At 36.1% G+C, this 14,047-nt stretch overlaps 1 protein-coding gene across 1 annotated transcript in view; it reads right to left on the reverse strand.

Moving 5' to 3' along the window:
• The window catches only part of LOC131679666 (uncharacterized), a 69,758-nt gene extending 64,960 nt beyond the window's left edge, over nt 1–4,798 (reverse strand). The window contains exons 1-2 of the mRNA XM_058960398.1: nt 3,084–4,798; nt 2,040–2,160 (exon numbers count right to left, since the gene is read on the reverse strand). Of these exons, the coding sequence (XP_058816381.1) occupies nt 2,040–2,160; nt 3,084–4,623 (1,661 nt within the window). The 5' untranslated portion in view covers nt 4,624–4,798. The remainder of the gene's footprint in view (nt 1–2,039; nt 2,161–3,083) is intronic.
• Nucleotides 4,799–14,047: the final 9,249 nt, after the last annotated feature.

Genomic DNA, 14,047 nt, shown 5'->3' on the forward strand with positions numbered 1-14,047 from the left:
CAGATAAATTTCAGTGTTTACAAAGTCCCATTCTCAGCAGAAAAAATGTATGATCAGATTCCTCCGGTTCTTGGGCGAAAATGACACTTTAAGAACAAGGAGGTGTGGAAAGGTGTTGACCAAATTTATTCGATAATCTTATACCTTTTCAAGATGTTGATTAATGTAGTAACGGATTTTATCATGCTTTTTTCATTTCTTTTCTCGCTCTGGGAGATAGCTAATGTAAACTAGAATGACCCTTCTTCCTGATCCTATCCTGCGTTTTAAAATACATTTGGCTTAAATTCAATGCTTTATATTTGAATTAACTAAAGTAGACAGTTCGAGTCATTGTAATAAACGACGAATTTTATTGTAACTTTGGGTTCAGAATCCTGTTTGTCCTTATCAATTTTAAAAGAAAGATGATTGGAAGAGAAAAAATCTATTTGAGTTTTGGATCCATGTTTGTTATCTTTTGGGGTAGATTCATTTCATCAGAATTTATAGATTCAGAGTTTTGCTTGTCCTCAAATTTTATTTCTAAATTGAACACACTTCACATAATCTTAGAAAAAAGAACAAAACCAAGTTTCATAATTTTCTCTAAGAAGAAATTCCGGAATCTTTACTCATTGAACACGGATCAGAACAGAAAACGAACAAGAAAATATCAGGCTGGACCATACATTCAGTAAATTCTCAAAGTAATACAAGTCTGTTTATTGAAGATTTCCCTCATAATATGGGATAAGAGCAAAGACCACATATCAAGAAGACAGAGTTGCCAGTTCAGTTCAGAATCTGGAGACATTAACAGCAACACGTCTTTCGGGTAAAGGTGATACTTTCTATATCTACTTTTATATTGAGATCACTATCTTCGTACAATAGACAAAACCTTTTTTTTCTCTTTTGCTATTGCGATTTCAATGTACAGCGATTCCCAAAAGTTAACAAACTTGAACATAAATCTCATCGAATTATTATTCTATCCTTCATTAAACTGTCAATCAGGATTATCAATCGAAATCAAATTAAATGACTGAATATCTAATCGGGTTTGATCAAATATAAAGTTAAAATTTAGGCCACAAGATGCTAACGAGCAAAAAGGTTGATTCAAGATTACATCAAGCATACTCCAGAATGAGTGAAGAAATAAAAAAGAAGAAACAAATATATCTGTGGCAGAAAAAAACTGTTTCATTTTGCTGTATTACCCAGCATCTTTCAAAAGAGTACTAATTTCGTTCAAATTTTATCTACTCTTCTCTATATCTCCTTGCTCCTAAAATATCATTGGTGCACATAAAACGGTGCAATCTGGAATTATGTTTTTCCGCTTAAGAGTGGGACTTTGCTAGCATTCAGGTTCTTTTGAGCATACTGTTAAAATAAGGCAAACCATTTTTTTTACAAATGAAAATGAAGCCTTTTAACCAATAGGCCCCGTGCAAATCTAGAAACTTTGATAAAAATTTAATAGCTTGCTCGGGCGATTTTGGATCGCGATGTAGTCCATCAGATTCTCACTTTTGGCAACATTTGAATGTCTAAAGTACTACCTAGGGGCAAAAATGTGAACCAGCTTCATTGAAAAATCTAAGTTTTCAAACAAAAAAAAATTAAAATAAAAAGTTGTTCAGGAGCCCCCGACAGAATATTTTAATTTTACTTTATGCTGAAGTTTTAGCGATGCCGATTTTTTTCGAATAAAATTGTTCTACCAAACACACCGTGAAAAAGTTACATTCGTAACCCATTTATTTCATGTACCTGAAAAACCACATACTTTGGAATATAACTTTGATAGCCTTGAAAACCTGCCGACACTCACAAAAAAAATGAAAACAAGACAGGATTCTCGAAGTCGTTTTGTAGAAAAAAACCTCTGAAAACTAGGAAAACTACCAAGTTTCGTAAAAATACTAAACATTTAATTAAATGTCAATGTACTCAAATATCTACTCCGACATTTGAAAGGCAACCCGATAAAAAGCAGCATTATTCATTGATGCTGCGAATCGTCAACAGGTTTCTATTGATGATCTTACGTGACTTCTCTTTTGTCGGTTCTCGTGGACGAGCCGTAGTTAAGAGGGACAAGTCGGTCTTTGCAGTAAGACATGTTGGTAGACTTGATCGATTCATAGTAACTCTGCCTAAGCTCGACTCCTGTCAGCAGAAGACAAAATATTAGTCCGTAAGATTTTAAACCGGCCCTGCCACCTCTAGTTTTCCGATCTGTATATTTCACATCTTTGCTCCCACTTGAGTACTATGACTCACAGATATATAAATAACTTTCCTTACTTAGAAATCTCGAGCTAATTGAATGTCATTAAAAAGTAAAAAAGTACTCCACAACAAATACGACTTTGTAACCGTTTACATTTTTTTCGATTATAGAAATACTGAATTTAGGGCATGCGTTTCTTTTTTCGGGTTAGAAATATGTCTAATGCTATATGCGGAGGTTGGGAGCCGATCCTAAGTGTTCTGCGTACAAGTCAACCGATCAACCCACTCCTACTACTTAATATCTTTACTGAAGTGATTTTATTATTTTTAATTTCTTCCAGTCGATAAAACAATGGATGACATGCAGGACATATTTTCTCTATATTGCATAAATAATAATTTCATATCTGAGATAATATAATATGGCAACCAATGAATTTAACGTTATATCAAATATGTTAAGAACCGAACATTATGGGTAGATTGCGTGTATTGGAAATACATTATCAATTTGCAGCAAACATACTTCTATTTATAACCTCCATACCTAAGGCGCATATTAATTTAACAGCTCTGTTGTCTAGTAATGGCAAGATTACAATTTTATTTTGGACCGATTCCACTATGCGTAAGTATAGATGCAGAGGTTTGAGCAAAGTATTATATTTCCGGCTACTTAACCATCTTTGAATGCATCCTCTACACTCTTAGATCATCATTTTCTTAAGCAAGCTCAAGTCACATCAACAAGCGAAAATAAAACATAAATTTATTTCATTAAAATATAAAATATTCTCACATCAACATATTCACTCATACACCCACACACACACACATCCGCAAATGGCAACATTAACTGGACGGGTCGTAGATACTGCCATAGAACAGCGGTAGTCGGGTTGCGTCGTGACCCAGCAGCATCAGGAACGGCGCATCGACTCGTACGGTCACCGAAGGCAGGGAACGGAATATCGTAGAAGCCGTGACGGCACCACCTTCCGTTCCCATTTCATTGATCTCCAGCTCCACCTTGTGGATGATTTCACTTGCGTATAGCCGCTGCCGGAGGGCATTATTTAGGTAAACGACACGGTTGCGATCGGATAGATCGGATGTGCTGCTACTCTGCGCCGGCGATTCCAGCATACCCGATAGATCACTGTTGGACGGACTGAAGATGGTACGGAGATTCAACTTCTGCAGCACGTCCCGAAGGTTGATCGTGTTTGAGATTTTCATTTTGGGGATCTGGATTAGAGCTTTTCTAACCGTCATGTGCAGCACCATATCGCCAATGTCTTTGCCAGTTAGCGTACTCTGAAATCGTTGCAGCTTTGCTCGACTAGAATTGTTCGGTATCATGATGTAAAGAGCAGTTTTGTCTCCCTGGTATGGGAGACCGATTATTTTTGCGTCGTATTGAACTGCGTCGTAGTAGGGGAAACATCCTATCACGGCCATGGTGGGCACATCTTTTGCTGTCGATGGATTGGCACGACCGTCCGGGTAAAATTTCTTGTATGCTGTAGCCTGTTTTTCAAACACCTCCTTCCACAGGCCTTTGAAGTACAACGCGTTCGCAATAATCATTTGCGTTTCAGTGTTGATGTAATTCGAAACAATTTGATTTATTTTGCCGAACGTGTTATCGCTGGCCCACTGGTTTATACTGGATGCCGACTGTTGCGGATTGTTGGCAAAATCAAGTTGATTCACAGTGCTGTTGTAAAAGGCTCGGGATAAATCTACGAACTTGCCATTAATCGGTAGGTCTCGTTTCACGAAAATCGCATTAGCCAAGTGAATGACCTGATTCTCTGGCTTATAGTCTTCGTCGTCTTCCTCGGAACAACGATCAGTCTGACGCCATGGAATTGGCTGTACATCGGGTTTGGTTGAAGCTACTTCCCGCAGCATTCTTCCATATTGATGATGAATAGAGTTTCTATGCTTGTCATCTATGTTGAAATGCAACAGCTGCATCAGTTCTTGTTTGGTCTCTTTGTTAGCGGCCAACAGTAAAAGTGAAAGGGCACATGCGATACTAACAGGCGAGAACACCCCGGCGTTGGTTTGCTGCCCCAGAACTGTACCGATTCGTCTGGCCAGATCGGTAACTGCAAAAGATGCTGCATCATACTGGAACTGTTGTTGACCTTGACTAGGGGGTGGCTTTACTTGCTGTGGGCGCGACTGTGGTTGTGACTGCTGCTGCTGCTGTTGTTGCTGCTGCTGCTGTTGTTGTTGCTGCTGTTGCTGCTGCTGAGGTTGATACTGTACATACTGAGGCCACTGAACGCTAAACGGCCTAGATCTCGATGGCGCGCTATTCTGGGCGTTGATTGTACTGAGTGAAAGTACTGCTAAAACTACTGCTGCGTATCGCCTACCTATCATATTTCACAATACAAACGATCAGTCTTCTTGAATGGCACTGGATCGTGTACAACTATTGAATTGCACACCAACTATCAAAGGCCCTTCCGTAACCAGTCCACACCGCGAGAGTATGATCGTACAGAAAGAGATCGGCACTTCTTGTTTGCTCCACACAATAGCTTTGACTGAGCTTGGCGCCAACTTCCTACACTTGTACAGGCAGCAGCTAATCAACGTTCATTTCAACGCACACATGCAGAAGTGATTGCACGATCGCAGTTCTTCGGTTGGACAGCGTTGCCGGATTGGTTGTTTGCTGGTAGGTTGTTTTAATTGCTCTCACATGGTGATTAATTGATTCTCGTGAGTTCTTTCTGTTAAAAATAAAGTTGTATAATATGTTTCTACAATTTCAAAATTTGTTGAGAACGAAAAAAAAAGTACAAAAAATAGTGTTTTAACAAAACGTACGCGGATTTTAATCATAATACTAATGCTAATCGTGTTTAACTCTACAGTAAAAAAATGCAGAAAATTTAGTCGATCAAGAAGTTATTCTCCTGTTTCAAAGCTTTCGATAGCAGTCCCAACGTAATGGATTGTAACCTATAAATGAAAGTGGCGAAGCGAACAACAGTAATTAAGATTATGCTAATTAGCGGATCGGCACAAATGTGATGTCCAGTCGAATCTTATTGAACTGAAATCCAACAAAGTGTATGCTAACGTTGTAAACTGGTCCAGAATGCAAATTTAGAAGGAACTTTAATTTTTTACTAAACTAAAAAAGACCTAGCCTCATTATGTTTTTGGGTTTTCGATTTCGTAGTTTGTTCAAACAACAGATAGAGTGGTGCTAATTTCACGAAGGTTAAAAAAGGGTTTTTAGTGAATCTAGACAGAGTAAAGTTCTAGAACGACTAATCTCAGATTGCAGATAACATATAAGCTTTATCTGTCATTCTTTCCATTTTACAAAAACTTTGAAATAAAAGATTAAGGAGAAGTTCTTTTTCTTTGGGACAGAAATTATAAGTTTGTTAACATTTTTGTGGAATAATTAACAGGCGTAAGAACTTCCAGTTTTGATGGTTAAATATGTTTATTATTCATGACTTCATGAAAATCAGTATCTGAGTAAAATTATAAATGGCGCCTTCAAAATGTCGATTTCCGTCTCCCCCTGCGCGCGGAACGTGGTCCGCAACCTACGAGCCTGCATCCTCTTGTGGTCAACTAATACAAACATCTTAATTTCTCAAAGTTAATTGAAATAGAAAAATAAGTTTTTTGTGGCTTTTTTACACGTGAACGCCGATCAAAAATTATAAATAAATAATTGTTAATACTAGTATTAGGTAAAAGTAGTTAATACTTTTAAAAACATATAATAACTTTTGATTTCACTTTACTGTCAAGGAGTTTAGGCACGCAATTTTTGGACCATTATGTTATATTTCTCCTTATTGGGGAGAATTTGGGTAGAAACTAATTTTAGTAATAAAAAAAAGTTTTAGCTAAATTTTTTCCATTAAAGAGAAATATAGCATAGGGTATATTGCATTGGTTTGATAAACCAAACCAGGTTGTGGTTTCAATAACCCTCATCAGCTTAATCCAAACTCATTTTCTTGCGAAACATCACGCAAGACTAGGAGCTAACTCAGAAACACAAATAGTGTGATCCTTTTTGGAGCTAATGTCAATCCGGCGCTAACTTAGTCCTGTCACTAAGTTAGTGTTGAATTCTGATGAGAGGAACTCGAAACGCCTCCCCAATAACTAATTTCGAACCATGTCTCGCGCGCAGAGGCAGACGGAAATCGACATTTGAGGCCGGCATTTTGAATATTGACCGTATTTAACCGTCAAAACCGGAAGTTGTTACGCCAATTATTTCACATAAAAAATAACATACTTTGTCTTATTTTCATCCAAAAGAAAAAAACCTCCTCTGGGATAAACGATTTTAATCATATAAATTTAGCGGTATGAGCATTAGCATGAACTTGATGACCGTACAATTCATAGTTGCTACTCCGTGATTGACCAGAACAAGCGAAATTGCACAGAGAATCAACGAATGAGACCTGGGAGTAGCTATTCATCCTCAATGAGAACTTTTCGAATTTTCTATCCTTTGAAATGCCAATAACGACACCGGTCACGTCCTTATAGTCATCGGGGAAGGAAAGGAATGTTAGTGTAACAAACGTTGTTGTGGAGACCGTGTATACCTCTGCATCTCCACGTTTGCCATGGGAAGGAGTTTTTGTTAGTAGGATGGGGTAAAGAGTTACACAAACCTGGATTCACCTTGATAAGTGATAAGATCTATACAACTCTCAGAGATGTTGTCATGTGTTTATTGCTCTGGGCAGCCGGCTGCCGAGAATTTGATAGATTTATCGTTTGTTGAATTAATTTGGAAATGCTCGGGTTTTAAAAAAAGCAACTTCAGCTCCGGACTGCCGACAGTCGGAAGTATTGCTAATGTTTAATATAATCAGACGGCATGTCAACGATTTTATTATTCCTTATTTCTTTATTCCGGCGAAATACGATGTTCCATAAAGAATACAATATTATCAAAAGCGATTACCTTTAGCGTCTCAAGAGATTTGTCAAAATAGATGCGGTACTACCTATGTAATTGAAGATTTTGTAACACAAGTATTATTTCTCGTGTATAAACTATGGTATTTATATAGCAAATAAAATGACAATTATATATTGATTTCTTTCTCCGCGAACAATTGAATAAGGTACCGAAATACCTGAAATGACTAGCTTTTTATGTCTAAAATACAATCGATGACGCCAATTTTTACACTAAATACTAGAACAAGATTGAAGACAATGAGAACGAAAAGAAACTAACCTGTCACCTTTTACGTCAATAATCAAGCTAGAATATTTTTAGACCGTAAACCGGGGTGACATGAATCACTTTTCGAACTAATCATTACATATTTTTAGACGCAACACATTTTTTTTCAAGTTTAATATTTTTAAACCATGTACTGATGTATGGAGAACAAGATTGGATGGTTTTACCTAAAATTGTCCGCTTACAGCTATTTTTTCAAAAATGATTTCAAGCTGAAGTCCGTTTTCGTGTTCCGGGGTGACTTTGTATCTGCATGTTCACCTACATTAAGTTATTGATGTCAATGTTTTTCATTTAAATGTTTGTTTAAACTAACTCTGGAAAGATACTCATTGTTAAATAGATGTTAATTGGTATTATACAAAGTATTTCAATGTACTGTAAAATCCGTAACCAAAATTCATATAATTTGTGTCCAACTAGAATGAAAGATTCTAGAAATCTTTAAAACTGCTAAAATTGTTTTGTTTCAGTGTTTTATCAATGTACAAAAAATTTCATCCATTGAATTGAACAATAAAAAAAAAATGTTGCGAATATTAGCTTAAAATAATTTGAAATAATTACCAACTAGTTTCACAAAAAATGTATTAAAATAAACAAACTCTTAAAACTAAATTTAGCATATCCCAATCTAAAGGAAAATAAAAACTCGCTTGTAATTTATTACTCGTGCTCAAATCTGAGATTTTTTTTGTTTTACAAAAAATAGACACTTTACGAAGCTTCGTAAAAATTAGATAAAGTCAAATTTCGCTTTTGGTGTTGTTTTTGTACCCAAAAATCGAACAATATACTCAACAAGTATAACAAATCAGTATTTTATAAGTTTAGAGTAAAAATCATTTCAAATTAAAATGATTCCGTAGACTATTCTGGTTTAATAAGCGATCTACGAAAAAAGTTTCGAGTGATCAATATCACCCCAATGTTCAAAGTCACCCCGGTTTACGGTACTCATGAAGAAATATGGTTAACATGACACAATAATATAGTGCATATACTACTTAAAAGTAAATGAAATGAAAGTATTTAATATAATGAGAAGAATTAATTTAATAGATTTAATTTAATTGATTTATTGGACTAAAAAGTTAGCCAATGAATATGACAATGAAACATATGTTCTTCATGCTGATATGACTGCTAATTGTTAACTGGCTTCTGATTCTTCTCGCGAGATGTCAATTATTAACCCTCATATGTGATTCAGCAGTCATCATTCCACTCAGACAATATCATGCGTATTCCTTACGCACATTATATACCAGTGGATTAATTCCCTAGTTGGTCAAATAAACACTGAACAAACAAAGAAATTAGTTTGATCAGTTCAAAGAAATGTCAGCTTGATTGGCATCAACCGGCGGATACGTGTTCCCTTACAATGCCATCAAATCAAAGAACATTTAAAATTACATTCGACATAGTATGTTCAATTCTGAATATAATAAAATAAAGATTACTAAATTTTTTGCAATAAAATAAGTTCGGAAAAATTAGTTGCACAACCAAGGTGGTTGAATCGCCTTATAAAATAGGTGATAAGGGACGCGGAAAAAACTAGCTGACTACTGCCTATTCATATAAATTTTGCGGTATTGATTTAAAATTGGATTGGTCTTCGCACCACATTAAGTTCAAAAATCAGTTTTTGAAACTGTATGTTTTTACATTTCTTATAAAAGAAATGTATAGAATTCGCTCAAACTTTCATGATTTTTTCCGAGGCCCGGAGGGCCGAGTCTTATATACCAATCGACTCAGCTCGACGATTTGGGACAATGTCTGTGTGTGTGTGTGTCTGTGTGTGTGTGTGTGTATGTAACGGACAAATTCTCATTCGTGTTTCTCAGCAATGGCTGAACCGATCTTATCCAAACCAATTTTAAATGAAAGAACTAAAAAACAGTATGAACGCTATTAATTTGTTTTTGATTCTGATGTTTAGTTTTCAAGATATGAATGGTTGAATGCGTAAAAATGGCGTTTTTTGCAGTTTTTTTGAATTATCTTCCGAAATTGACAATACAGATTAACAATTTATATGTTTTTAGACAGCCTTTACGAATACCTTTCGAACAAGCTATAGATTGTTGAAATCGGACTATTATCAAAAGAGATATTTATAATTAAATGCGGACGAAAGATTTTTATCATTTCCCATTGCCAGAAATATTACCAAAAACATGTAATTTATTACTAGCGCCAAAACGGCTTATTTTAGGTCAATAGTATCTTCGGAGAATTTAATGAAGATAATATGCCCTTTCTTTTGGTATTGTGCTTTTGCTGATTAATCCCCCTATGAGTGAGATATTTTCACAAATTTTCTTGGAAGTGATTATATCGAAATGACGTCTTCAGCAAATTTGTAGCTCTTACTTTTGCGAATAACTTTACTGAAGACTTTAAATATCTATTTTGAATACTTTAAATGTTATGGATTGTTGTTTGTGGATTACTCTTTGTCGCCTATTTATTGTTCAATATAGTAATAATCCATTGAAATAAGCCAAACATTATTTCGATAAAACGAATTTTGTATTTCATTTTTCTATCTACAACCGCTAGAAATAATCACCGAACACTTCCAAGTTGTCTGGAAGGAACTTGATAACTTATCAGTGCAAACATGTTCATTTGTGCGAACCTTCTGACTGCAATTTTTCTAACTTATGACCATCGGATCGATCTGAAACATATCGGAAAATGAAAAGCGAAATAAATAACTACAAGCAACGGCGTAACCAAGAGAAGGTTTTGGGGTTTAACACCATACAAATTGAGATGTTTGGCAAAAATTGACTTTTTTGGACTTTGGTACATTTTTGCCTTTCTCATGTAGAAAGATTATGCAATCACTCTAAAAATCGTCAATTATACCGGCCCGAGGGGGGTATGCAATGAGGGGTTGCTACTTTAAAATTAAAACTAGTTTAAAATTTCTTAAGTTGAAAAATTTCGGCAGGACGTGGACCTCCCGGATCATTCTCCATGATCCACTGCTGGTTTCAAGCGATGTTTCAGTATCACATAGTTTCTCAAGATCGTGGCTGTCGATCCATTGTATGTATGTGCAAATCGTACTGAACATGTAATATTCCTTTCCACCATCGTATTGAACATAACCAGCCATGTAATCGTAGTCTGGACAAATGAGACAAGCACAATTGCACCACTAGGTGGATTAAAACAGGTTTTTATTTTGGGAATGCGTCGAGTTGAGACGAAAACGTAATATGATTAATAACGAGGATAACACTTTCCGAATGTAGAGAGAAATTTATGAAAAATGACATTCGACTCTAGCAGGTTCTGATCGATTTTGATGAGCATTTGATTTTTGTTGCATGACCAATTATATGTATAGGTCAAATGTTTAAAAACAGTAATTTAAGGTCAAGATAGCATCATTATGAAACCGCCAATTTCGGAGGTTTAGTATCTTCAATGAGTTTTACAAACGTTAAACAGCGCATCATTTGATAAAATAATTTTGACGGTGTATCGTCCAAGAAGTATTTATGGTGAATTTTCGCAGGTTTTATTCATGACTACAATAAAGTCTCAACAAATTCGCTAAAGACACGAACCTTGTTACTATTTTCTGGAAAATAATTCTGCATAATTTTAAAACTTTAAAAATTATGGTTTCGGAATTATGCCGTTTGGACAGTATGATCGATTTTCACCAAACCCCCACCAAACCGAATTTCTGGCTACACCGCTGACCGTAGAAACAAAGTCGTTCTACACTCGTTCACATGAAACTTCTTCGAATGCTTAATATCTATTATAATACATTGACACCCCAATTTTATCAGCCAAATATGAATTGCCAAATATGATTTTTTTTTATTGCATCGATCTACAACAATTTTTAGGTAGCTTTCAAGGGGTTATTTTATAGACGTCTTCCAAAATTTGGCGAACCTATTCCAATTCGTATACCAATTAATTGGTATACTTAAGGGTTTATATGTTGCAGATAGAGAAAATACTAAAATTTTCAGCTTTTTTCCTACACAATATTACGAAAACTTATTAAACAATTTTTCCTAATAAGTTTGTGAAAATTATAAACTATTTGAAATTTTTTAATAGTTTAATTTTTTATTTAACCGTGATTTTTTAATAAATAGTGACCATCGCTTCACAACGTAGTCTATTTTTCATGGCTTGCGGTGAGCACGATCTCTCGAATTGCTGAACTGAAAATTATGGAATAGAAATTAATTTTTAGTGTTCTTTACAGATTTAACTCGCCGCGCAAATAGCTCTGAATTAGACCCGCTGGTGCCCTAAGACGATTTCGCTAGATTTTCGGAGCACTGTGAACCCAGTGCATTAACGCAAGTGACGGAAGGCTATCGAAAAGTTTCGTGAAAATGAAAATTCCAGTAATTCCAGATTTCCCCAAACGGTTCGTTTTTGAGAGGTTTTTATTTGTTCTTTGGCATTAGGATTAGCGATAATAATTCAAATCAAGGATACTACTGGGAAGCCACCTTTAGAAAAAGTCGATGTCGAAGTAAAATTTAGAACTATGCAGGCATGCACTTCAGAGATAGCGTGATATCAGGAGCTGCGATTTCATTTCAACGCTTTTTTGTTAAAAGGGCGATACTTACAAATGTAAACATAAGGCTTTTTTCATACATGCGAATGATTAATAAATAACCCCTTTAGGAAAATTCAGTTTTCCCACCACAATTCAGATATTTTATTAACAGAGCATTAACAATAATTCGATGGTATGTCTATTTTATGGGCCATTTTTTCGCTTTCCCATTGATTTGGTTTGACATTTCTAGCACTGATGTTGTCCTATGCTGATTTGAGCGATTCTTTGAGTCCTGCCACTATCCCATGTAGTATGTGTATTCAAAAACATCGCGAAGCATCAAGTTCTAAATGTTCTCAAACGATATAATATCCGAAGAGAGTGATAAGAGTTATAAGAAATGTCTCATCACACTGTTAGGTGGATTAAAAGCGTTTTTCATTAATATAGGCTGGAGTTTTGCTGTGTTTGAAGAAAATGCTTGTCTTCAAAGACTATGTCAACTAAAGGACATGGAAGCAAAAAATGAAAACCACAAAAGTTATTTTATAAAGTTGGTATTTCATAAATTGCCATAAGGGGGGGAGGTTCTCAGCTATGATAATACTGTAAAAAGTACTAGTGTCATACCTCACAAAATTTGGCGATTCTCAGTTTTCGTGTGCGTGCGCTAGGGGCACATTTAGCTTCGGAGCGCAATTTTGAAAAAAAATGTATGCCAAGTTACAAGACTTGATGGCAACAACAATTCATTAAATCAAGTGTATTATCGCATTTGATACCTTACATCTAATATTTGGCTTTGAATCAGACTATCAATTGGTCGGTCCAATTCGGACCTTTTGCCATCGATACTATCTGATACGAGAGCGCGAAAAATCGATTAAGAGGAATATGTGTACAGTCGGTCGCGCTTTAAGGAAATCATAAGTTATTGCACTGCGGTTGACAGTTTCCGGTATTATAGCTCATAGCCCCCTTTTTAGGTGATTTAGGCCAGCTCCTACTTTTTATTGTATATTATTTATAAAGTTTATCTTATCAAAGAGTTTCACAATTCAAAAGTAAATCATAAACAAATTGGGATAACTTCGAAATCACCTCTATTGCCTAAAATCGATATGAAATGGGTGGTCAGAATTGGACCATGGTTGGGGTCTGATCCGTGCTCCAACAACATCAAGGTTTACTACCAGAATGCTGGTGACCTAAATTCATCAACGGACAGCTATTTGCTTACGACCACATGCTGCTGTTATGACGTCATAGTCTTGATCGAGACTATCGCGCCAGGTGTTTGGTTCAATATTCGATGTCTACCACTGTGACCACAATGCCCTCAACAGCCACAAGACATCAGGTGGTGGTATGCTTATCGCCGTTCGCCATAGTAAAAAAAGCCCCAATGATCGACGATGGCCTGTGGGCGAGCCCCGAGCAAGCGTGGCTATCGGTGAAACTTTCTGATCGCAATCTGTATCATACTGAATATGTAACATACATTTCCACCATTATATTGAACATAACCAGCCATGGAATCGTAATTTGGACAAATGAGAAAGGCACAATTGCACCCCTAGGTGGATTAAAACAGTTTTTCTAAAAGGTGTGAGCCTATGCAACTCCCGCTTCTATTAATGGAGGCGTGGATGGAGCGTAGTTGGTAAACCGATTGCCTTGTACGACTCTAAAGCTACCTGCGGATATCACATTAGGTATCTGAAAGAGAAAGGCAAACAAAGGATTGACTTTCTACGAACAATAACCGGACGATAGTGTGGTGCCCGTGTAAGAGAACTGATCAGGCTTTACCAAGCAACGGTATTGTCGATGATGGAGCAGAAGTGCTTCAAACTGAAAAGAATCCAGTATCGTTGTTTGCGTATTGCTTTGGGTTGCATGAGTCAGGATGTGCTAGCGGGCGTTCTCGCGCTGAAAAATCTATTTTGGGATCTCTCATATTGACTGCTCATTCGATACGAGAT

The sequence above is a fragment of the Topomyia yanbarensis genome, chromosome 2 (genome assembly GCF_030247195.1).
Source record: "Topomyia yanbarensis strain Yona2022 chromosome 2, ASM3024719v1, whole genome shotgun sequence".
NCBI classification, from domain to species: domain Eukaryota; kingdom Metazoa; phylum Arthropoda; class Insecta; order Diptera; family Culicidae; genus Topomyia; species Topomyia yanbarensis.